The sequence below is a fragment of the Centroberyx affinis genome, unplaced genomic scaffold (genome assembly GCF_046629955.1).
Source record: "Centroberyx affinis isolate AG114_WGS23_722 - 3 ecotype Tasmania unplaced genomic scaffold, CSIRO-AGI_Caff_v1 ptg003605l_1, whole genome shotgun sequence".
NCBI classification, from domain to species: Eukaryota; Metazoa; Chordata; class Actinopteri; order Beryciformes; family Berycidae; genus Centroberyx; species Centroberyx affinis.
The window spans coordinates 1-24,671 of NW_027281523.1; the positions used below are offsets into that span (position 1 = coordinate 1).

The window sequence follows — 24,671 nt, forward strand, 5'->3', positions numbered from 1 at the left end:
TTCACATATACATGTACCAATAAACATATACCCATATACATGTACCAATACACATATACACATATACATGTACCAATACATGTACCAATACACATATACATATACCAATACACATATACATATATACACACACATATATGTACATGTATACATATACAGTACATGTACATATACACATATACTTATATACATACATACACATATACTACAGTTACAGTTATTAGATTTACTTATAGTTGTTACATAGAGATGTTACTAGCAGTCAGACTGCTTAGATATGGATTACTAAATTAGAAATATGTGCTATACAGTATATGTGACGTGTGTGTGCGTGTGTGTGTGTGTGTGTGTGTGTGTGCGTGTGTGTGTGTGTGTGTGTGTGTGTGTGTGTGTGTGTGTGTGTTTCAGTGAGGTCTCTCTGGAGGTTCCATTCAAGCTCATGCATCCTAAATCTGAACCAGGTACAGTGCACTCTCCTCTTTTCACCTCCTCTCCCTGCTCCTCCTCCTCCTCTTCCTCCTCCTCTCCCTCCTCCTCTTCCTCATCTCCCTCCTCCTCTCCCTCCTCCTCCTCTTCCTCTTCCTCCTCTCCCTTCTCCTCTTCCTCCTCTTCCTCCATCCTAAAGCTGAACCAACTTCAACCATTTCACATTTCAGTCGTCTATCTGACTCCAGTAGAGTCAACAGTAGAATAAACTTTAATAATTTACTTTTGTTGTATTTTTGTATTTGTTTGGTTTGGTTTCCCTCTGACTCTGAAGCAGCTAGCGTTGTAGCTAAGCTAACGATGGACCCCTGTTCTGCCGGGACAGAAAAACAAACCACAAGTGTTTCTTGTTTAAAACTCAGAAAACAAAGGGAGCAGCTGCTGCAGACTCACAGCCACGATGCACAAACCTTTATTTATTTAAACAGACCGACATAAAGTCTTCCTCAGTTCAAACTCCAGCCAATCAGAACTGCTTTATCTGGACATAATGACATAAATTACTCTATTGAGAGGAAACAAAGAAAATTAACTCGTTATCACAGGAAAATTGCGTAAATAAAATATAAATATAAATATATGTATAAATATACAGTATGTCCGGTAACACTTCACAATAAGGGTCACTAAGTTAACAGTTAACTAATGTGTAATTTACTAATGGTGTTCATGTTAACTAAGGTATTCATTTATACATTATTTAATAGTTTATAAAGATGACTATTAAATAATGTATAAATTAATACCTTAGTTAACATGAACACCATTAGTAAATGATTACCAGACACATTAGTTAACTGTTATTAAAGGTTAGTTAATGCTTAATAAGCATTAATTAACCCTTAATTAATGTACCCTTATTGTAAAGTGTTACCGTATGTCCTCTATGGGCTTCCATACAGAAGGGTCACCATCCACGAAACTGATTTGCTTTACAAAGCCTGGAGGAAGGTTTCCAGACTGCTGCTGATGCCATGGGGAGTGTGTGTGTGTGTGTGCGTGTGTGTGTGTGTGTGTGTGTGTGTGTGTGTGTAATCAGCTTGGTCTCTACTATCGCTGACAGCAGTAAACAGCTCTGTCACATCCGCCAGATTACAATCTATCCAGATTACTTATACAATGTGAACCTACACACACACACACACACACACACACACATACACACACACACACACACGTGTTTGTGCGTACTGTATGTGAATGTTTAGGTTGAATGTAATCCTCTGTATACTGGTGTCAGTGTGCAGCAGCTCATCTGAGCCTGTAACTGAAGGACGACTTTAGCTCTTTAGAAACAAAACCGCTGATGTTCGCTCGTCTATATTTACAAAACGCAAAGAACAACATCCTCAATTACTATTACTAGTGAGAAAATGTCTCTAGATAGCTGATAACTTAGTAATATTCAACAGTGATATTTACTCTCATGCCAGCAGTCATTTAATCAGAGTTGTTTTTACTTTCAAACACTGGAATCTCAGTTTGAAACAAAGGTGTTTTTAGTTGAGCTTTTTGGTTTATTTTAGTCGGCCTTTACAGTCATAATATGTACGTTTTTTGTCCTTGAATGTGTTTCATTGTTATCAAACTGAAGTATTATAAAGGACAGTGCTGGAGTCAGTCAGAGGGTTCAGAGTCTCTGGTGGCACCAAACAAAGCCAGCAGAGTCTCAGTCCGCTAACAGGAGAACTGTGGGAAACTGAAGTCTGGACTGGCGCTCATGTTCAGCTTCAGTTTCTTCATGTGTTCTGGACTGGTATGAACACCACAGAAGAAGAGACAGACGAGTCCATCACGTTAGATAAAGTTACAGACATTTTGTCCAATAAATGAGCTGCTGAGTCATGTGACTTTTCTTTACAAGTCCTGGTTGGCTTGTGATTGGTCAGAGTGAAGCTGAACGAACCAAATACAGAAATACACCCTAATTTATTCATCGACTGGATATGCAACTGTTCTATGACAAAAAAAAACAAAAAAAACATTTACAAATTTTCAAGAAAATGTAATTACTGGATTGATTGAATTGAAAGTTAATTGAAACAATACTGCTCCAGTACACTGTTATTAGATTAAAATGTGACTTAATGTGATTTTTCATTGAGAGTGACAAACATTCTCTTTCCATTTCCTTTCCTGTCTGTCTGTCTGTCTGTCTGTCTGTCTGTCTGTCTGTCTCTCTCTCTCTCTCTCTCTCTCTCTGTCTGTCTGTCTTCCAGCCAAGGAGAGGTGAGAATATTTTTGCTCTACTAATTATAAGCTGACGCTCCCTGCTCAATATTTAAAAAATAACCCATCTGATAATTTACATCCTTTACATCAGTGGTTGTTATGTGAGGTCCGCGGCCCGCCAGGGGTCCGTGATGAGGTTCCAGGCCGGTCCCACCGGTGACTCCATCATTACTCATGTTCATGTCCATCAGTGATGTTCATCAGTGAGTTCTGCTTTAACGACAGCAGGAGTCACACTGTGGACATTACAGTTAGACTGATACATGGAGCCGATACTGAGCTGCTCTTAAAATACCATCTGCTCCAGTCTGAGCTGATGGATATGATGCTGTTTGAAAGAGAGAGCAAGGTCCGCACACTGTAGCTCCCTTTAGTTCTTTTAATAAACATCCCACATGTGACGTTTCGAGCTACTGCTCTTCTTCAGACATAAACAAGTATATACAAAGACGCCATCTTTAAATACCCAGTACCCTCTGGTCACATGATCATCACATGATCCTGGTGAAAAAACACATATAACACATTTGACCCACTGCTACAAATAAGTGATGGAAAATACAAATATATGTTACAAAAACAATGTTAATAAATATATATATATATATATATATATATATATATATATATATATTATACAACAAAATATAGATAAGGCCCTCACAGCACATAAGAAAATTCCATCAGGCCAATGGCCGTCATAACTTAAATATGGCTACATCTAAATAGAGGCGCCTCTATATTTAAACAGGGATGTCCCTAAGATATAGAGACGGGAATCTACAATATCCAGAAAAGCTCAGGAGTCCTCCCATCATAAGAGACCATAACACACATTTAGTGGACGGCACAAGAGGCAATTATTTCAATCTAGAACACAACACCAATCATAGTAAGTAGCACAGATAACCACAGGATGGCATCACAATCATAAATAATCAACATAGTAGTCTGTTAAGGTCCATAGAGTCTCTGATGTTGCCCTTTTAGACAAAATCACCACAAGAACGGTCTGATACTGAAATCCTCACTCAGACCTCTTGTGCGAGAGTATCCGGTGTATAAATCCAAAACAGTTCTCTCCTCAGGAGTAGAGAGTCAATAGTCAATATGATGCTGTTTGATACCTAACCAGAGTCCCAAAGTTTTTTGCAGAACAAATGATAAAACAGGTGCAATGATTAAGTAGAAGGGAAGTAAAAGAATAAAATAAAACAGACATTCAAACAGCACTCGAGGCCAATGAGAACACACATGATAAAACAGAGAAGAGAAATAGAAAGCAGCAATAAAAACATCAAAACAGTTAAGAAAAGGCGGCAGATCAGATTTCCTCATGATTCCTGATCACATATTGATTGTAGAATTTAACAAAACTACACTGGTTGTCTATGGGAAGAGCTGAACCTGAACTGATTCTAATGAGATGGAAAGATTAGTATTAGTATTAGTATTAGTATTCATATTCATATTCATATTCATATTCATATTCATATTCATAGTATTATTATTATTATTATTATTATTATCATCTTGGTTTCAGTGGAGAGTTTTAGTGTCCCATGGTCTTTTCACCCTGACAAGAATAAAACTCTGGAGGAAACACTGAATACTTTATATGTTTTGGCATGACAATAATCAGACAATAGTCAGACACTGAACGAACGCCAGCACAAATATCAGTTATCAGCCGCTTCAATCCAAAAATATCCAAAAAATACCGGCCTTTAAAATCCCATATCAGTGGAAGCCTGCTGGAGATCTCATTTTACATCAAAAGGCGTCAATTGTTCCTCGGTGTTTCGGGGTTAGTTTCACCCTCGATTTGATTTCTATCAGGAGCGCATTGTGCCTCTATTCATCCTTTATCAGATCTGCGTCTCTGCGTTCGGCTTGAATTCCTCCATGAAATTCACCTCTCGATGTCACTCCCTCCCCTGGTTCCCGTAAGTCCAGCAGGACCGTCCCGTGTATTGCTGTTGTTTTATATCATGACTGGATGCTGATGTCCCACTTTCCTCACGCTTCCTTATTGTCCCAGTTTACTGATTTACCCCCGGTGAAACTCAGGATGAAATTTAGGAGGTTTTGAGAGGCGGATTGATGGAGGAAGAGATGTTACCTGAGATAAAGAGAGATATTTTATCTCTGGATAGTGAGAGTGAATCTCTGTTTGGATCGTGACCCGGAGTGTTAGAGTGTTAGAAATTGGTTTATAATTGATTGAATAACATAAAGAATGAAAACATGAGCTCACACTGTTTTCCCTGTGGGGTTCATTAAAGTTTCATCTTATTATGTAATAACTCATTATGTAAGGGACAGTTATATAATGTGACTACCTGTCTGTCTGTCTATCCACCTCTCTACCTGTCTACCTGTCACAAAGCTGAATCTGAAGAAAAATAGAGCGCTCAGAAAATTGGCCATCCACTAATAAAGTGTAAATGTGTCTGAAGCAGCTGTCAGCAGAGAGCAGCTGAGTCAGCTTGTTGTGGTGTGGCTGTAGATCCATTCAGTAACGTTCTCAGTAAAAGTGAATAGTGTGATAAGGTGGATTTGTTTCCAAATGTAGGTTACTGTGACACAGTAAACTGTCTTGTCTTTAGCCCTAGTCTCTACTCCAAAACATGAAGAGTTGTAGCTTGAGAAGAGTCAGCTCAGTTAACCTGAACAAACTGTTAGCTAGCTAACTAGCCAGCAAACACACTGATGTTAATGTGAACACGCTAACGCTAGCTGCTACTAGATACGTTAGCTAGTGTGCTAATCAGATGTGTTAACAACAAGACTACGGTGACAAAACGTCCCAGTTTGTCCGGGATTGTCCCTGTTTCAAGATTGGTGTCCCGAGTCCCGACAAATATCTGTAAAACACTAAAATGTCCCGGTTGTCAACATTCCCTACCAAACTGTCCCGGTTTTCACCACAATTAAAATAATATTAACAGTATTATACTTGTTTTCAGCGCTTACATAGACGTTTATCATGTTCTGCCCCGCTCGTTATTACCTAACCCAATCAAAAAACATAAACAATGCACCACATAAACTATGTTTTGGTGGATTTTTGGAGACAAAACATAATTTTTCGTTTGCTGAGGCTCTGTCCATGGTGTTGAAGGTGCATCACTAGGTGAGCTAAGCGCTGAAATAATTGTCCCCCATCCTGATGAAAACGCCTACGGTGCGGCATAAGCACATACATGTGCATGAACGTGCGGGACACTTAAGGGTCCCGGTTTGGGGGTTTGAAAATGTGGTCACCCTAAACAAGACAGTGATGGTTAGCTGACCAGATGCTATGGTTAGCTAGCTAACAAGCTGACATTATCTAAACACTAAATCAATCAGATGGATCAGTGATGAAATGATCAGTTCAGTCAGAAACAGACAGAAATTAACCGTCTGATCAATTCTGTTGAGACGACAGAAACACAGTCAGCTGTTCACAGAGCTGAGGACCTCCAAGATGGCCGCCAGCATGACATCACCTGGAAGCCTCTATAATCTCTCTCTCTCTCTCTCTCTCTCTCTCTCTCTCTCTCTTGGTCACTGCAGTGAGTCAGATGACATGGTGTTTGAGGAGTTTAAGAGAGTCTATCTGAAGGGAGTGATCGGCGACGATGACGAGTCGCCCACCGAGGCCTAGGAACAAAGATGTCCGTCCCCGCCGCCCCGGCTCCGCCGCGGTCCAGAGCCGTAGAGAACTAGAGTTTGGCCAATGCAGGGCTCAGCGTCGGCCATGTTGGCTCCACAGTCCTGTTGCTGTAGTAACTAGTGATTATGGAGGACATTGTTCCATACACTCTTATGTAAAAGGGTTCTGTATAGTAGCAGGACATGGTTCTTTAGGCTTGTTCCACAGTAGAACCCTGTTTGGTGCTGTATAGAACCCTCTCAGTGGCGGTACAGATGCTGCACAGATCTAATGTTCTCAACCTACAAACGCAGCAGGCATCAAAAGCAGGGCGATGGCGGGCGTGACAGTGACGCCCGAGATAAGAATATCTCAACTTTTTGAACACTCTAAACGCCACGTGTCATGTGGCGGGAAACAACCAATCACAGCCACACAGATCTTTCTTTCTTACCGCGGTAAACATGGAGGAGAAGTTCATTTTTAGGCAGTGCAACCCTGAACTGAATGATCTATCCACAACAGTATTTTGACTTAAATTGGAAAAACAATCATGGAAAGTCTTCAGCTGAGGTGAGAATGCAGATCAAAAAACAAAACAGCTGATGTCAATGCTTTATTCTACTAAATGTTACCCTTTTCCAATGATAACAGACTTTATAAAAATTCCAGCGCAGGTTTCTCTCTCTAACAAGGTGTTTGAAAACGCAGCATCTGTATCTCCCTTAGAAAGGTTCTCTTTAGCACCATGCTCAAATGGTTCTACATAGAACCTTTGTGACAACAATTTAACAGCATATGAAGTGTCCCGAACCAGCAGGATTAAAACTTTTTAAGAACCACACTGGGTTGGTTATTATGATTTACCAGATTTTTATGTTAATAAATCAGACCGTTGAATCATTTTGGTTCCACGTAGAACCACTACCCTAACCACAGAACCAGTGAAGAGCCCTTCTTTTTCTGGGTGGGTAGCCAACACAGCAGCATGATGCAACCTGGCCGAACTCTGTTCTATATATGGCTCTGGTCGTAGCTTCCCATCACAGCATATGTGTGAAAACAGAAAATACTGAAGTGAGGAGCGACCGGAGCAGGGAGACCAGAACAGCGCTGGGCCGAACAAATAGTGTTGGACTGGAAGTATTTATGAGTGTAATATGTAGATAACTGCTTCATTGTCCCTGTATTGTCAAGATGTTTGTTAATTTGGGAATGTAATTTGTAAACTCACTCCACCAATATTCTTAAATCACCTAAACTAAATATAGAATATCTTACTGCTCTTATGCAAGTGAGATTAAGAAAAATGAAAAAAAAAAATATCTCATGTCCTGCTAAAACTACAACTGGCACACAAGTGGACTGTATATGATTTAACAGTATTTATGGGTGTAATTTTTGTTGATATAAAATCTAAACCCTAGTCCTGACCTTTGACCTTTTGAAAACTAGTTACTGCTGCCTCGCTATGGACGGTCCTGGTCAAGAGGATGGATTACAGAAGTAAGAAATAATTTGATTACTGGAATCTGTATGTTTTTTTGTGGATGTAGTGAAGCCTATTTGTTTTTTGTCTTTTTTGGAATACTTCCATCTCCATACTCCATATTATTATTATTTGTTTGATGTACAGGGTCAGCGAGGTCAGAGGTCAGGGGTTAACTAGGCAGAGAGTTCATTGTCTCTGACAGGGACGAATACTTTGAACCTGTGACCTTCCTCCGACCTCCAGACCCTCCTGCTCCCAGTCTGTCCTAACCTTTACTTGTGAAATTCTTAAGTTAATAAAAAATGTCATAAATGTAGTTTATATTGTAGGAGGTTGTATAATGTAACTTAGATGAAAATAGGGGATTTCAATACAATAAAATATTAATTAATACTGGTCTGAAAATATTCTCTATGCAGATGACTGTCTTCCTTTTTTTGATTAGCGACTGGAGTTCATAGTTTAGCCACTTTTTCCCCCTGTGCAGCCGAGGGCATCACACAGCAAATTCAGGTCAGGCAGTCAGTCAGACAGACAGACAGACAGACAGACAGACAGACAGACAGTCACATTGAGTCTCATACTGACAAAGCCATATTGAATCTCACACAGAGCCGCACTCTTCACCGTCAATTTACAGACATCATCATCTTCTTCTGTCCTGCAAACCTTAACGGTCGGTCATGTTATCACCTGTGGTCTGTGACGTTGGTGGAATAGAAAATTTAACCGATAAACGTGTCGAGCTAGCGGAGCATTGTTCCCGTCATCAGCATCCGGGGCATTAGCTGGGAACGTTTTTTGACTAGCCCCGAGTCTCTTGACAGAGGAAACAAATCTAGGCTATATCAGGGGCTCAACGTGCCGGAACGCGCCGGAACGCCGTTCTGGGAGTGAATTTGATGACGTAACGTTCCAGTTGTGAAAAATCAACGTGAAAGTACTCTAACGCGTTACTTTTAATAAATACTAACTTAGTAACGTAACTAGTTACTATTTAGGGCAAGTAACGAAGTAAAGTAATTAGTTAGTTTCAAAAGTAACTTTCCCCAACACTGGTGATTACTAGGAAATAGTTTGCAGCAACATGAATTCATTACAAAATGCATCATAAAGAATGAGCTTTCTATCTATTCTGATCCTACACTCTCAGAAAAAAAAGGTACAGGGTTGTACTTGTTGTCACATCTACAAAAGGTACAACTGTGTACCGTTTGTTTTTATTTGAACGGCGTATGATTACTCTGCAATAATATAAATCCTACTTGTCCAGAACCTACCAACATTTCTGTTAAGGTTGTGACTAAGTTTTAAAGCTGCTCTAGTCCAGATTTTGCTGTAAAGCTTCAGCGTCTCAGGAGGTGATGCTGCGTCTCCACTGACTGAACCGCTGCACATTCATCCTGTTTGTCCAAATTAAATTCTGCTGTCAGTTTGCTCACTGGTGGGAAATCTTCTCCACACAGGAAGAGACCGTCTCCGTCCCTCACCGCCCCTGACATACTGAGAAGACATTTAGTTTACTGACCTCACCACACAGGATTTCTGGGTAATGAAGTCTTCAAACTGCTCTCCTGCTGCCCCTTGGGGCCGGCAATGTGTGAAGTTACCTAGTGCGGCTTTAAGTTTTCTTCATTTTATCATCTCATATTATGAAGACAGGGCTAAGCTGAATGACTCACAGACACACCCAAAGGTTTGTTTCAATGTTTTATTAGAGCTTTTCATAGAAAGGACAAATAATGTACAGCCGTTTTAAATACTCTCTAGAGAGAAGTTCTCCTACGGAGAGAGAGAACAGAACAACCATAAACTAAAAAAGAGAAATTCTGCTGTTCAGAGCCTTTGATTTAGAGTTCAGTTTGACCAGTTTCCAGTATCGGCCATGTTGGCTCCGTTGCTATAGTAACTGGTGATTCTGTTGTCCAAGTTATGGATGACATTGTTCCATAATTACAGAAACACTTCCTAGTGCTACAGAAGACTGGAGTTCAACCTGGACTAACTCTGTCTATATATGGCTCTGGTACATTTACAGTTAGAGAACATAGAGAACCAACTGGTACAGGAGAACCTCACTCCTCCTCCTCCTCTCCTTCTGTCTTCCAAGAGTTCACACCACTTGTTTGTCCTAAGATTAACCACTCAGTACCAGGCTGAGGTTACTAAAACCCAACACACACACACACACACACACACACACACACACACACACACACACACACACACACACATAACAGCCAAGGAAAAATCAGAAAAATCAGATTCCATTTGCTTTTATTAACCATCATTTATACAGTGAAAGGTCTTGTTGGGCATGTTTCCACTTTTTCAGCCTCACCCTGCTTCAAATTCACACAGTTTTATACATTTTCACTGGGAGCTGCCCAGTACAAACACAGTCTTCTGCTGTTGGCCACTAATCAGCTCCACTGGAGCAATTTTTGGTCAAGAGCCTTGCTCAAGGGCACATCGGCCGTGGATGGCGAGGGTTCGGAAAATGTTGCTCATTCACGTTCCCTGCCCAGACTCAAACCGTCGACCTTCCAGTTCACTCACAACCACAAAAAGTCACAGTAGGTCTGTCTATCGTAGGTGATTAGCTTTATCCAAAGTGTGAAGATAAACCATTTAGTAGAGTAAAGTCTGTTCCTGTGTAAACAAAACAAGTTACACTCAGGAAGATAGATCTTCTGTTATTGAAAGTGCATCTTTCTGTCTGTTTTACCAATCCACCTAAACAAGCCTGTCAGGTTTAAAAGGAATTAACCATCAGCCTTAGAGCTGCTACAGGTGCTCACTTTAAGGATAACGCTAGTCACCTGCGATTAGGTAACATACTTGTGTTAGCATGCGCAGTGAACAGATCTATCTACCAGAGAAGCAGAGATGATTTTGGTGCCATTCCTCTTATCAGGTGTTGGGTCAGGAGACCAATGGGCAAACTCCCAAAAAGTCTGCTAGAAACTAGATGTTTTGTAGCTGTGTAAGGCTAGAACCTAACTCTCAATACCTCTGAAAACATAGAAGGTTCTTTGATGGAGGCATTAGCACGGGTTCAACCCAAAATTTCCGGTGACCCAGCTCATCTTTGTTCCATTGTAAGTGGACAGAGCAGAGATGCTTTTGGGAAACCCAGCCCTATCATAACAATGCAGATCTAAAGCGCGGCCTTGTATCGCCTTACACTGGCGGCGTAGGATCAGTGTCGGGGGATTATCAGATGACTCGCTGGCTGTAAAGCTCATGGAAAGTGTGGAAGCTACACCAGTTCACACACAAAGAGAGAGACAGGATTCACACCTACCGGCAAACACATCGAGACAATGGCTAGCAAGAAGCAGTGAAAATGACAACCAGACAACAGCAAGACAATCACAGCACATACACACACAATAACAGCACAGGATATTATTACAGCCGAGGGAGGGAGGATTCCCCAAAAGAGTTGGTTCTCTATCAGTGGGAAAAAGGAAAGAAATTTGTCACAATTGCACTGATGATGACAAAAAAATTAAAACTCGTCTTGATGATTTGAGCGTGATTATTCTGAACACAAAAAGTAATGAACGACATGAAGAAAATGAAGCAATACAAAGGAAAAAATAAAGAGCAAAAACAAATACAGCCGCAATACTGAAACAGTGAGACAGCGAGAGGCATACAAATCAACCTACAGATGTGAAATAAAATAAGCTACAGAGTTCCCCCTGCAGGCGCGGCAGCAACAGCCTCGACCGCAGAGTCAGAAGATGAACATCTTAGCTGGAGATGCTAATAAAATTGGCAGCTACAGTATTCGTCCTGGTTTAAAGGGACATCGGCACTTCTTTCTCAGTTGAGGATTTGTTCGCGCCACTGGCGATTGACGTGCACTTGCCGTGACGAGAGAAAGTAAGTTATTTCTGTTGAAAAGGACATTGACCTAGTTTTTTGGTAGTTTAATTTATTCATCAGGAACCATTTCTATTGGCAGTTTGAGGTAATTTATTCATAAGGGGCAGTGTCTTTCCTAGGTTTGGGGTCATTCATTACTCAGGGACAGTGTCCATTGGTTGGTTAGTGTAATTAATCCACCAGTGGCAGTGTTTGGTAGCTGATTTAGGTAATTTATTTATCAGGAAGATTATCTATTAGTGGTTTGGGCTGATCTAATCCTCAGGGTCATTGCTATTGATTGGTGTAATTTATTCAGCATTGACACTTTCTATTGATGGCTTAAGGTAATTGGACAGCATCTATTGCTGGTCTATGTTAATTTATTAATCAGCGAGGCTATCTAGTTTTTAGTAGGGGGAGTGACGGTAGTGGTAGTGTTGGGAGGGCTCCATATGTATTCGCCAGGAGCCTTTGTGGGGGGGGGCCCTCTGGGCAGGGCCATGTCACATCTGTCTGGGTGCAGCAGGAAGCCAGAGAAGGTGCTGGCCGTCTCCCTGCCAGCGTGCATACCGTTAGTGATCTCATCCTTCACCATGACCCACACTCTATCCCCCCTGCTTAGGTGAAGGATGACTTCGTGTGCGGTGGTGCCTAACTCTGTCGTGCTGGTCGTTTTCACTATCGGCTGAAAATTAAGGAAGATACCGACTTTGAGGACCCGTTGGAAGACGGAGAGGTGGTAGCTGAAGATGTAAGTGCCGTCAATGGGAGCGGTGTAGATGCCGGTGGCGGGGTCGTAATGCCCCTGCACGTTGTTGAGAATCTGAGTGAAAAGCACGGGTGTGTTTGGCGGGGGGAAACTCTCGGCCAGCCCCGCGGAGAAGGCCGACTGGACGATGGGCATGCAGGGACCGGGAGGACCCATGATCCCCACCGGCCCCAGGTCACCCTTCTCCCCCTGGGACCCTTTCACCCCCATGGAGCCCGTGTCCCCCTCGCCTCCCTGGTCTCCCTTGTCTCCCTTCTCCCCTGAACCCCCTTTTTCTCCGTCGTGACAGTCACATTCCCCCTGAGCACCTTGGTCTCCCTTCTCACCCACAGATCCGGGGTTGCCAGCGGTTCCCATACTGCCGGTGTCACCCTTAACGCCCTTGTCCCCCTTGGAGCCTTGGAGTCCAGCATCACCCCTGGGTCCTGCAGCGCCGGAGAGTCCCTGGGGCCCTGGGTCCCCCTTGGTGGCCTCGCAGGACTCCGGACAGAGGCCGTCGTTTCCTTTGATACCCTGGTCCCCTGGACGACCCTCACCACCACGATCCCCCTTCTCACCTGCAGGACAGAGGGACCAGGCAGGAATGAATGTACTGGTGTGAATACAGCCATGCAGAACAAGACAGAATTATTTCAGCTAATGCTCAGATTGTGTTCAAGTTTGTCCATGTTAAAAAATGTTGATGGAGGCAGAGCTCCAATCTTCAATTTTCCCTTAAAGGAATAGTTCACCCAAAAATGAAAATTCAGTCATCATCTACTCACCCCCATGCCAGTTGAACCACAGGTGAAGTTTGTTAGTCCATATGACCCCATAGCAACCTTCTCCGCATTACCAAACCTTGTGAGGCCACTGTGGCCGATCAAGGTTTGTGTGTGCGACAGTGTGCAACCTTCATCTGTGAGGTTTGGTAATGCGGAAGCTAAATACAATGGAGAAAGACTCAATTTGCATTAAATAATGTATATATTTTTCAATTGTATGGCTTCATGAGCTGTATGGGGTAATTTTATGGTTATTTTTGGATCGGTCCTCAAAGACTTTAGTTGTTTTTGAGAAGACTGCTACAGAGTTGTGATGGGAAGCTCTGGCAGTGATGCACTAGCAAACTTCTGAATTTTCATTTTTGGGTGAACTGTTCCTTAAAATGCACGCAGGGGTGGAAATATTACCAAAATATCCTGCTCAAGTAAAATTTCAGTAAAGTAACAGTACTTGTACTATTACTGCTGTTTCTATTAGTTCATGAAAAGTTGACTTTTTTGAGATACAAGACAACAACGGTATGCTAGCTCTCTGATCCGCCTCCGTTCTGTCGCTCACCTTTGAAGCCTCCGGCTCCTTTGGGTCCCACGAACCCCTCGACTCCCCGCTCACCCTTCAAACCCTCTTCGCCCTTCTGTCCTGAGGGACGAACACACCAACACAGTCAGAGACAAAGAGACACCAAGGCTTTTATTTAGAGAGCTATAGCTACATAAAACCAATGCTAACTACTTTATTATTATTATTATTATTATTATGTTGTATTTCATTAGTTCAGTAGTCGCCTAGTAGTAGTAAAAGTAGTAGCAGCAGTAGTAGTAGTAGCAGTAGTAATAGTACTAGCCTAGTAGTAGCAGTAGTTACTACTAGAAACTTCAGTAATACACCAGAGAACAATATCTGTCTGATTTAATTTCAGTTTGTTATTTGGTATTATTATTTGTTGTTATTGCAGAGGAAACAGTCGCTGTTTGATGTGAAACCAGAAGAAGTTATAAAGCTGCTGACCTTTTATCCCCTGTCTGCCCACAAAGCCTGGTTGACCTCTGAACCCAGTCGTCCCTCTTCTACCAGGACTACCGGGAATACCTGGGAGGGAGAGAGAGAGAGAGACAGAGAGAGAGAGAGAGAGAGAGAGACAGAGAGAGAGAGAGAGAGAGAGAGAGAGACAGAGAGAGATTGGAAGAAGAGTTACATACAGTCAAAATATGTCGTGTTGTTTTAAAGCTGCATTAGGCAACTTCACCTTTTGGAGGCTCCAACTGGCAGCGAAAGGTAACTGAAAACTTTTAAATTCATTACCCAGAAGTCCTGTGTGGTGAGGTCAGTAAACTGGTCTGTGATGCTTTATTTCCCACCAAAGAGCAAACTGACAACAGAATTTAATTTGGACAAAATGCTGCAGCTTTAAAGGAAAATCTGACTAGAGCAGCTTTAATGTCCATGCTTCCACATAAATTCTGCAGTTTAATGTAAACAGATTGACTCCAGCTCATGCACTCAGTCATTGAGCAGACATTTGTTCACTCTGCATCTATGAATCTGACCTTATAGTTTTTAGAGTTTATTATTTTGAGTTTTCTGTTCCTTTACAGTGAGAACACAGACAGATTGTGGATTTTATGATTTATTATGGAGTTGTAGCTGTAACTACAGCACTAACTACACAATAACTATAGATTGCATGATTTATTGCTGAGCTGCAGCTATAACTACACTATAACTACTGACTTTATGGATTGTTGTGGAGCGTGACCTGGTACTTCGCTGACTCTCTTTTCTTTGGGCAGCTGAGCTGCTTTGCACACAAAACAGTTATGACTGGAACTACAATGCAAACACTCTATAGATATGATTTTTTAAAATATTTTTTTATTACATGGACAGTGCCTGTCCTCCTTTCTCCACACTAAAACTAGAAATGTTATGGTTTATTATGGAGTCACTGTATATCTCTAGCTACAGTCATAACTCCACCAAACCGGAAGAACAACTCCAGATTATGAAATGGTCTGTACCTGGCAGTCCCCTGTCTCCCGGGTCTCCCTTGGTCCCTTGGTTGCCTTTGCATTGGTGGCAGATGCAGTACCAGGGCAGCTGGTTGGCTGGGGGGGGATCCGGGCCGCTCATCATCAGCTCACATTGTTCCTCAGAAGACATCGCCGTGACGACGGAGAGGGAAACGACCCCCAACAGGACGTGAAGAAGAGTCAGCATAGTCTGGAGAGAGAGAGAGAGAGAGAGAGAGAGAGAGAGAGAGAGAGAGAGAGAGAGGTTGTATGTAAATTATGACTATAAATATTGTATGGATGTATGAACCTGCTTTTACGTAAGTACATTTTATGTGAATTCTTATTAAAATCCAGTCATGATGATTAAGACTTTCTGATTTTTAGAGAGAGAGGGAGAGAGAGAGAGAGAGAGAGAGAGAGAGAGAGAGAGAGATACTGCAGCTTTCAGAAAGAAACGTTTTCATGCTGCCTGGAACCACAACAAAGAAAGCAGCCTGTTTCTGACTGAACAGATGATGAAAGTTATGAAACTATCGGCATTATGACAGGCAGAATAAGATAAAGCACAGCAGGAAATTAATAGTTAAGAGACATGAAGTCCAGCTGTGTTCAGTAGCAGACAGGATGCAGACTGAACCTGTCCACACCTCTACTGACTGCATTTAACACGTTTTAATACTTTTTAAAGCCTTTATTCTGTGTGTGAAATATCATCAGGATCTGCAGAAAATCTGTTTAAATTTCAGAATGAGTTTGTAAGGTTGGTTCTTATAAAACTGATACATAATACACAGATACATAAACAGAACACTTTCTTCTACCATTTTATTTGTTACTTTTGCTGTCAGTTATCTCTGTTTTCATTTTTTAAAGTGCTTTGTAGCTGTGTTCTGGGTGCTACAGACGTAAAAAATGATAATACTAATAATATTATAAATACATTATTATTATTATAACATTTTAAACAGATTCATGTAGCACAAAAACAAAATCTTCCTCTTCCTCCTGGCTTATTGGTTTGAAACACGTTCATAACACCTGAACGGAACTTTTGGCCTTCTTTTGTTTTTACTCCTTTATAAAGCATCTTGTAACTATGTTTTGAAGTGCTATATTATTATTATTATTATTATTATTATTATTGTCCCTCTGTAGACAGTTAATGTGAATATGAAATAAACATTGTACACTGGAAATTCACAATTTTTCATTTTATCATAATTTTTGTTGTTATATACAGTATATTGCATAAAACCTGATATTTGTATTATTTCTTTTATAATTTTAGTATATATACATTTTAAATAAGTCCTATTTTTGTATATTTCCATATTTTTCATTCATTTAGTCTTTGTTGCAGGATGTTCTGCTGCTGTTAATTTGCACAAGCTGTACACAAGCTGTAATTCATATATTTCATACTGTAAATCTTTCTGTTTCTACATAACACATTACAGTGTTGTAGTCAGTTGTATTATATCTAATACCCCCATTGTCTCTATTCTTATTTATATTCTATTTTTCTTTGCTGTATCCTTTTACTATTTGCTGCTGCAATGACCAAATTTCCCCACAGGAAAATCAATAAAGTTTAATTTAATTTAATTTAATTTAATTTAATCTAATCATCCAGTTTGCCTGAACCACAGACGGGTCCCAGCTGTCTCACTCACCGGACCAGTCGCTCCCATCTGAACCATCTTGTCTAGGTGGAGATTCTGCTGCAGGTGAACTGCTGTTGGCTGGAAGCAGAGCTGCTAATAAACACCTGGACTCCGCCCACCTGCTGCCCCGCCCACCTGAACACCTGCTGCCCCGCCCACCTGACCACCTGCTGCCCCGCCCACCTGACCACCTGCTGCCCCGCCCACCTGACCACCTGCTGCCCCGCCCACCTGACCACCTGCTGCCCCGCCCACAGCGCTGCCACATACAGGTGTTGTGTGTATTGTGTGTGTGTGTGTGTCTTTGTTGTTGCATAATGTGACCTCATTACAATAATACAGACAGGAATCATAACACACACAAACACACACACACACACAAATGAATGTATACTTAAAAATGATGTGTCATTTTAACACATCTGTGTATCTTCGGGTGTTCCTGTGCCTGCAGTATAACTGTACTGCCAGGAGCCTCAGATATAAAACACAAAGCGGCTGTTCTGTTTTGTACCTGCAGGTACAGCAGTGATGTATCTGGGTCGGAGGCAGCGGGCGTTACAGCTTTAACACAACAGTTACCAACACAAGTACAGTCTGAAAAGTTTTCTTTATTATAGTGCAGATACATAAAGAATACAAAAATCAGGAGAAAACAATAAAGATCACTAGCTAGCTGGTTACCACAAGAGTTAGCAAAGCTACTGATTTCAGTTTTGATAACTATGTGCTCTATGGGAATTATCAGCACGGCTCTAATATGTCAATCAATCAGATTGCTATTTCCTAATTAATTGGCTGTGACAACATTCTATGTTCTATGAGAGAGAGAGAGAGAGAGAGAGAGAGATTATAGAGGCTTTCAGGTGATGCTTTTCTGGCGGCCATGTTGGAGGTCCTCAGCTCTGTGAACAGCTGACTGTTTCTGTCGTCTCAACAGAATTGAACAGACGGTTAATTTCTGTCTGTTTCTGACTGAACTGATCATTTCATCACTGATCCATCTGATTGATTTAGTGTTTAATGGTCCGATTGTTAGCTAGCTAACCATAGCATCTGGTCAGCTAACCATCACTGTCTTGTTAACACATCTGATTAGCACACTAGCTAACGTAGCTAGTAGCAGCTAGCGTTAGCGTGTTCACATTAACATCAGTGTGTTTGCTGGCTAGTTAGCTAGCTAACAGTTTGTTCAGGTTAACTGAGCTGACTCTTCTCAAGCTCCAACTCTTCATGTTTTGGAGTAGAGACTAGGGCTAAAGACAAGACAGTTTACTGTGTCACAGTAACCTACATTTGGAAACAAATCCACCTTATCACACTATTCACTTTTACTGAGAACATTACTCGTCGACCAAGTCACTGCCCACAGCATCCTTGATATTTATGGCTATAACCCTAACCCTGGAAACATCCAGTGATCCTCCATCTTTCCTCCATGATTCTTTTGTTTTGTTCTTTGATGTTCAGATGTCAAAGGCATCATGGGAGGACGCTAGAAGAGACGCAAACACCTAATGTTTAATAAACCTTTCAAAGCTTAATATTAGAATTTTGAAGAAGATCCACTTCCTGAACTGAAAGTTAATTGACCGTAACCCTGAAGAACAGCAGGAACATAGCCGGTTGTGTTCCCACTGAAGAGACACTCTTTCATGTGTAAGGTGACCTGAATGGAACTTCACAGGCCGTCCTGATAATACCAGGTGTAACTGTAATCCCTCGCTGTATGGGTGATCCAGCTGGACTGATTGAAGACTGTCACTGGATCCGGCTGAAGGGAGTAGGCTATAGGTGGGACATTATTAGCGTTTTGTCCTGGGAATTAGGATGGAAGGATTCATGTAGGTCAGCTTGTTCACTCCGCTCTCTGATGCTGCGGTCATGTAGGACAGCCGGACGGGGTTACACCAATATCTGGGCCGATATCAGTCTGTTGAAGTGGATCTGGTCCAGTCTGATATGATGATATGATGCAGTTTGATTGATTCCATATTTATTGTAGAATTGATCAATCCTAAACTGGTTGTCTATGGGAAGAACTGAACCTGAAATGATTCTGAGACGTTTTGATCAGATTCCAGCTGATCTTTGGGTTTTTTTTTAGTAGCCTAGTAGTAGTAGTTGTAGTAGTAGAAGTACTAGTAGTAGTAGTAATAGTAATGTAGTAGTAGCAGTAGTATTCTGGGTTTCAGTGGAGAGTTTTAGTGTCCCATGATAGTCTGTTTGTTTCAGAGGTTTTTCCATCCTGACAAGAAGAACATTCTGGGGGAAACACTGAATACAGGGAATTTTTGGGATTCTTTTGGGTAATGTAATGGTCAAATTTAAAGATGCATGGTTTGGTTATAAACACATGTACACTTGTTCATGAGTTACTACAGTGGTTCATCTATGTCTTTCAGCCCAAAACCCCAAATTTAAGCAAATCTGGTGTCCCATCCTGATCTCCAGACCACCTACTGCTTTTATGCTGGGACCCGCCAGAAACCAGCTGTGTTGGCGTCCTGGTGGCTCAGCGGTCAGAGGCGCGGGACGTCCCGGGTTGGAATCCTTTGTTGCATGTCATCCCCCTCTCTCTTTCCCAATGTTTACTTTCAAATAAAGGCAAAAATGGAAAAAAAAAAAAAAAATCTTAAACAACAAAACAAAAAAAGAAACTGAATGTTTTAACTAGAATACAGTTAGAGCAGCCTGTATATTATATGATGATGATGATGATGATGATGATGACGATGATGATGATGATGATTTTTCATTCATTCATTTTGGTGATGAAGATGAAGATGTCCTGTCTACTCATGTGACATAACAGACTGACTCACTGGGAGAGTTTAACCAGAGCGCAACCCCATTGTCTCCATTCTCCCAGGAGTCTCCATATACACACACACACACACACACACACACACACACACACACACACACACACACACACAGGGAAGTGTGAAGGGAAAGGAGGTTTAGCCAGAGGGAAAACTTTGAACTTTGAAGATGGTTAACCTACACCGAGCTGGAGAAAGTTTGACCTGGTGATTCACCGTGTGTGTGTGTATATGTGTGTGTGTGTGTGTCATGCAGCTATAAGTGTGTGTGTGTGTGTGTGTGTGTTTGTTGAGAAAGAGAGAGTGAAAGAGAGTAAATGAGAGCAACAGTGTCATTGTGTGTGTGTGTGTGTGTGTGTGTGTGTGTGTGTGAAGACTGTTACTCCTGTTACTGGTTTAGCTTGTTTTGGTTTTGCATACTTCCACTTTTTAGAGTATTGTTTTTAATTATTTAAATGAATCTAATTGGAACGCTCTGGCTCCATTCACACTGCAGCTGGAAGTTTAATAATTCTGATTTTTCCTCCCTCATCTGACTCAAATCTGATTCTAATCGTTTCCATGCAGTGAGGCAACAGTCTGATGAAACTGTTCATGACTCCATACACTACCAAACCAAAACCCCTTAATTTTATCCCTGAAATGTCCTTAAATTTTCATTACATAAACATTAATTATCCATTAAAAATAAAAAGTAAGGTTAGTATCATGGGTTTATTAGGGATTTATTCATGGGTTGATTCACAGAAACACTAGAAATTAAGGGATTTTTTGTGACTTTTGTTCAGGTTTACAGGTTATTAATGAGTTACTAATGGAAAGTTCCTGTCTCCCTGAATTTTACATTAAATTAGAAAGTAAGCAGTCAAATATTTTTTCATTCATTTTAAGGGGATTTTACATGAATTCAGATGTGAATTAATGTAAATGTAAGGTCATTTTAAGGGATTTCTGGTTCATAGAGATAATGTAACAACACTGCATAGTAATCCTGCTTCATGACTGAAGGACTTGTTTTTATTATCCTGCGGTCTCCTGGACGTCCTGCACTCACCAGGAGGACGTCCTGCGGTCACCAGGAGGACGTCCTGCGCTCACGAGGAGGACGTCTTGCGATCACCAGGAGGAGGACGTCCTTCCTGCGATCACCAGGAGGAGGACGTCCTGCGCTCACCAGGAGGACGTCCTGCGCTCACCAGGAGGAGGACGTCCTGCGCTCACGAGGAGGACATCTTGCGATCACCAGGAGGAGGACGTCCTTCCTGCGATCACCAGGAGGAGGACGTCCTGCGCTCACCAGGAGGACGTCCTGCGCTCACCAGGAGGAGGACGTCCATCCTGCGATCACCAGGAGAACGTCCTGTGCTCACCAGGAGGACGTCCTGTGCTCACCAGGAGGGCGTCCTGTGCTCACCAGGAGGGCGTCCTGCGCTCACCAGGAGGACGTCCTGCGCTCACTAGGAGGAGGACGTCCTGCGCTCACGAGGAGGACATCTTGCGATCACCAGGAGGAGGACGTCCTTCCTGCGATCACCAGGAGGAGGACGTCCTGCGCTCACCAGGAGGACGTCCTGCGCTCACCAGGAGGAGGACGTCCATCCTGCGATCACCAGGAGAACGTCCTGTGCTCACCAGGAGGACGTCCTGTGCTCACCAGGAGGGCGTCCTGTGCTCACCAGGAGGGCGTCCTGCGCTCACCAGGAGGACGTCCTGCGCTCACCAGGAGGGCGTCCTGCGCTCACCAGGAGGGCGTCCTGTGCTCACCAGGAGGACATCCTGTGCTCACCAGGAGGACATCCTGCGCTCACCAGGAGGGCGTCCTGCGCTGACCAGGAGGAGGACGTCCGTCCTGCGATCACCAGGAGGACATCCTGCGCTTACCAGGAGAAGGACGTCCTGCACTCACCAGGAGGAGGACGTCCATCCTGCGATCACCAGGAGAACGTCCTGCGCTTACCAGGAGGAGGACGTCCGTCCTGCGATCACCAGGAGAACGTCCTGCGCTCACCAGGAGTTTCCCGTGTGAACACTGAGCTCAGAGAGTCATGACATCAAGACATTTAACTGGTTTGTTGATGAACAACTAACATCATGAAGTTTCCATCTCATGTTGTGATTTTCAGTTTGCTCCTCCTACATGTTTCTGGACCTGACGGAGCCTCTGACCTCTGACCTCTGACCTCCGCTCGTCTCCATGTTGCAACATGAACATGAACTCATGAACTCCGTCTGTGTTGACTCCATCTTGGTCCGGTTCACACTCCACACAGCGCATGAGCTTGACACATGGGCAGCCACAGTTGCACATGTTCCCAGCTCATACTCATACTTTGGTACTCTTTCCACCCCCTGTGTGTGTGTGTGTGTGTGTGTGTGTGTGTGTGCGTGTGTGCGTGTGTGTGTGTGTGTGTGTGTGTGTTTACAGGAAAGAAGTGGTTACGAGGCTCACCTGCCTGTTCTGTGTGTCTCTGCTGCTTACATTTTCAGTAAGGAGGTTGAGTTGTTACAAGAACTTTCTCTGCCTCTGCGTGTGTGTGTGTGTATGTGTGTGTGTGTGTGTGTGTGTGTGTGTGTGTCTAGGTGTGTGTGTGTGTCTAACTTTCTCTGGCTTCCTGCTCAAACAAAAACACGAACCGGTGATGAAACTGGATCTCAGTAAACAAGGCCAACTGGACGCCTACACCCCTCTGATGACCCTGTTTCTGTCAGAACACACACACACACACACACACACACACACACACACACACACACACACAGCTTGTACTGCTCTATAGGAAACATGAAACTTCATTGTCCACTTATTAATAGTTTAGTTGAACTTGCTCTTGTATCTTTCTCAAGACAGGTGTCATACAAATCTTTATTATATAACATAATCATATAACATTCATATTGTCTTTAATAAGTTTAATACAAAATACTATAAAATGTATAATAAAACTTTAATCACAATAATAAGAATAAGAATAATAAACCCATTTGATTTTCTCTGCTCATTTTATTCATGTATTTGATTGATTTGAAAGCAGCAGGGATCACAGAGTTTCCCTCCTGTTGAATATCAGCCTGGAGCTCAGTGGAGAGTTTTAGTGTCCCATGAAGGTCTGAATGCTGTTTCTGGGGGAAATTACTCAATTCTTGTGTTTTTTGGGGGGAGATTTTTGGCATGAAAATGGAGAAATTCAAAGATACGGAAAATCTGCACAGAATATCAGTTATTGGTGACTTCAGTCGAAAAAAATATTGCGATCGGCCTTCAGAAACCCGGTCCTGAATCCTAAATCCTAAATCCCACAGAACAGACTTTGTCCTGAATGTGATTTTTTTGAAGCAGAATTCCACCCTGAAGCAGAGGCCAGGCCAGGCGGGGGACTTGGCTCGCCGCGGGCCGAGCCGCAGCCAGATCTGTAAGGACAGACCGGACCGCCTCGCCGTGGGAGTCGGGTCGTGGTGCGCTGTGATTGGTGGACATGTGGAGCAGCTGACATGTGACCGCCGTGTGCCCGAACCGCGGCGAGGCTCCGCTCTGTCCGGGTAAAAAAAAAAAAAAAAAGACACGTGGCTTTCACCTGATCTGTTCTTCGCTCCTGACAGCGCCGCACTGATGAAGAGACAAAACCTGTAAAATAATAATCTGTGACTTGTTCCTCTCTCTCTCTCTCTCTCTCTCTCTCTCTCTCTCTCTCTCTCTCTCTCTCTCTCTCTCTCTCTCCATCAGTTCATAAATCTTCTCCTCTGTCTGTTCTGACCAGCTGGAGTCTGGTCGCTCTTTCCTGCCGCACAGGAAGTGATGCGTTTAAAGGGGTAGCCAACTAAAATATGCAATTTCTCTTTTTCAGTCATTGTTTGGTGTAAAAAAAACAACAACAGGAAAGTGAGAATCCAATCACTTCGTCTCTCTGTCTCTCTCTTTCTCTCCCTCTCTCTGTTCTCTCTCTCTCTCTCTCTCCCTCTCCCTCTCTCTCCTCTCTCTGTTCTCTCTCTCTCTCTTTCTCTCTCTCTCTCTCCCTCTCTCTCTCTCTCTCCCTCTCCCTCTCTCTCCTCTCTCTGTTCTCTCTCTCTCTCTCTTTCTCTCCCTCTCTCTCTCTCTCCCTGTCTCTCTCTTCCTCTCTCTCCTTCTCTTTCTCTCCCCCCCCCCCCCCCCTCTCTCTCCATGTAGTGTAAGCTCGCTCGCCCAGCAGCTCTCTGAACTGTTTCACTACAGAAAATGCAGCAGCCAAAAGCTCCATTTTATTGCAGCTGTTGAACGTTAGGAAGCTCAGATCTTGGTGGACGATGAACACAGAAGTGAAGAGCTGCTCGTCCCTTTAGCGCTTCCAGTTTGTTTGAAATCAGCAGAAGAAGAAGAAGAAGAAGAAGTGGGTCGTCAGCCTGAGCAGCGACAGAGGAAACAGCGCCGCCTACAGGAAGTCACAGTGTCCCGGTGCAGCATGTGAGCTGCTCTGCACACTGTGGCCCAAAACCACATTACATAACTTCATGCTGTTTGAAATGAAACCCCATGTGAGCCAAACAGCTCATCTGCTGCCACAGAGAAACTTTTCCCACAAAGTGGCTTTTGTTCATAACCTTTATTGAATGAATGAATGGATTTATTTGACAATTTCAAAAATGCACAGCTCTGCAAAGAAGAAGACACTGAAGCAGTGAGTTGTGTAAACCAGGTGTCAACAAAGCCCTGAGGCTTTGAATCGTCTACAGTTTCATTCATATCTGATTGGATATCTGATTAATGAGGAAATATTAGAGAATGTGTGCTGTGTCACTGTTGTGAGAATTATGTTTCCAGTTTATTTTCCTTTAATTTTTATTTCCCTGTAATTCAGCCTGACATATCTGGTGTCTTTGGGAACCTTGGGATCGTGACTAGAATTTAAAATAAAGTTCTGTGAGTTTGAACAAAG

General features: G+C 42.6%; 1 protein-coding gene across 1 annotated transcript; it reads right to left on the bottom strand.

Annotated features, from left to right (window-relative positions):
* Positions 1 to 12,129: 12,129 nt before the first annotated feature.
* On the bottom strand, positions 12,130 to 15,423 carry LOC139661744 (otolin-1). The gene is made up of 4 exons (XM_071540309.1): positions 15,282 to 15,423; positions 14,272 to 14,352; positions 13,822 to 13,902; positions 12,130 to 13,055 (listed from the first exon to the last, which is right to left on the bottom strand). Exons 1-4 carry the CDS (start codon positions 15,421 to 15,423, stop codon positions 12,130 to 12,132), a joined length of 1,230 nt encoding a protein of 409 aa, XP_071396410.1.
* Between the last annotated feature and the right edge of the window lie 9,248 nt (positions 15,424 to 24,671).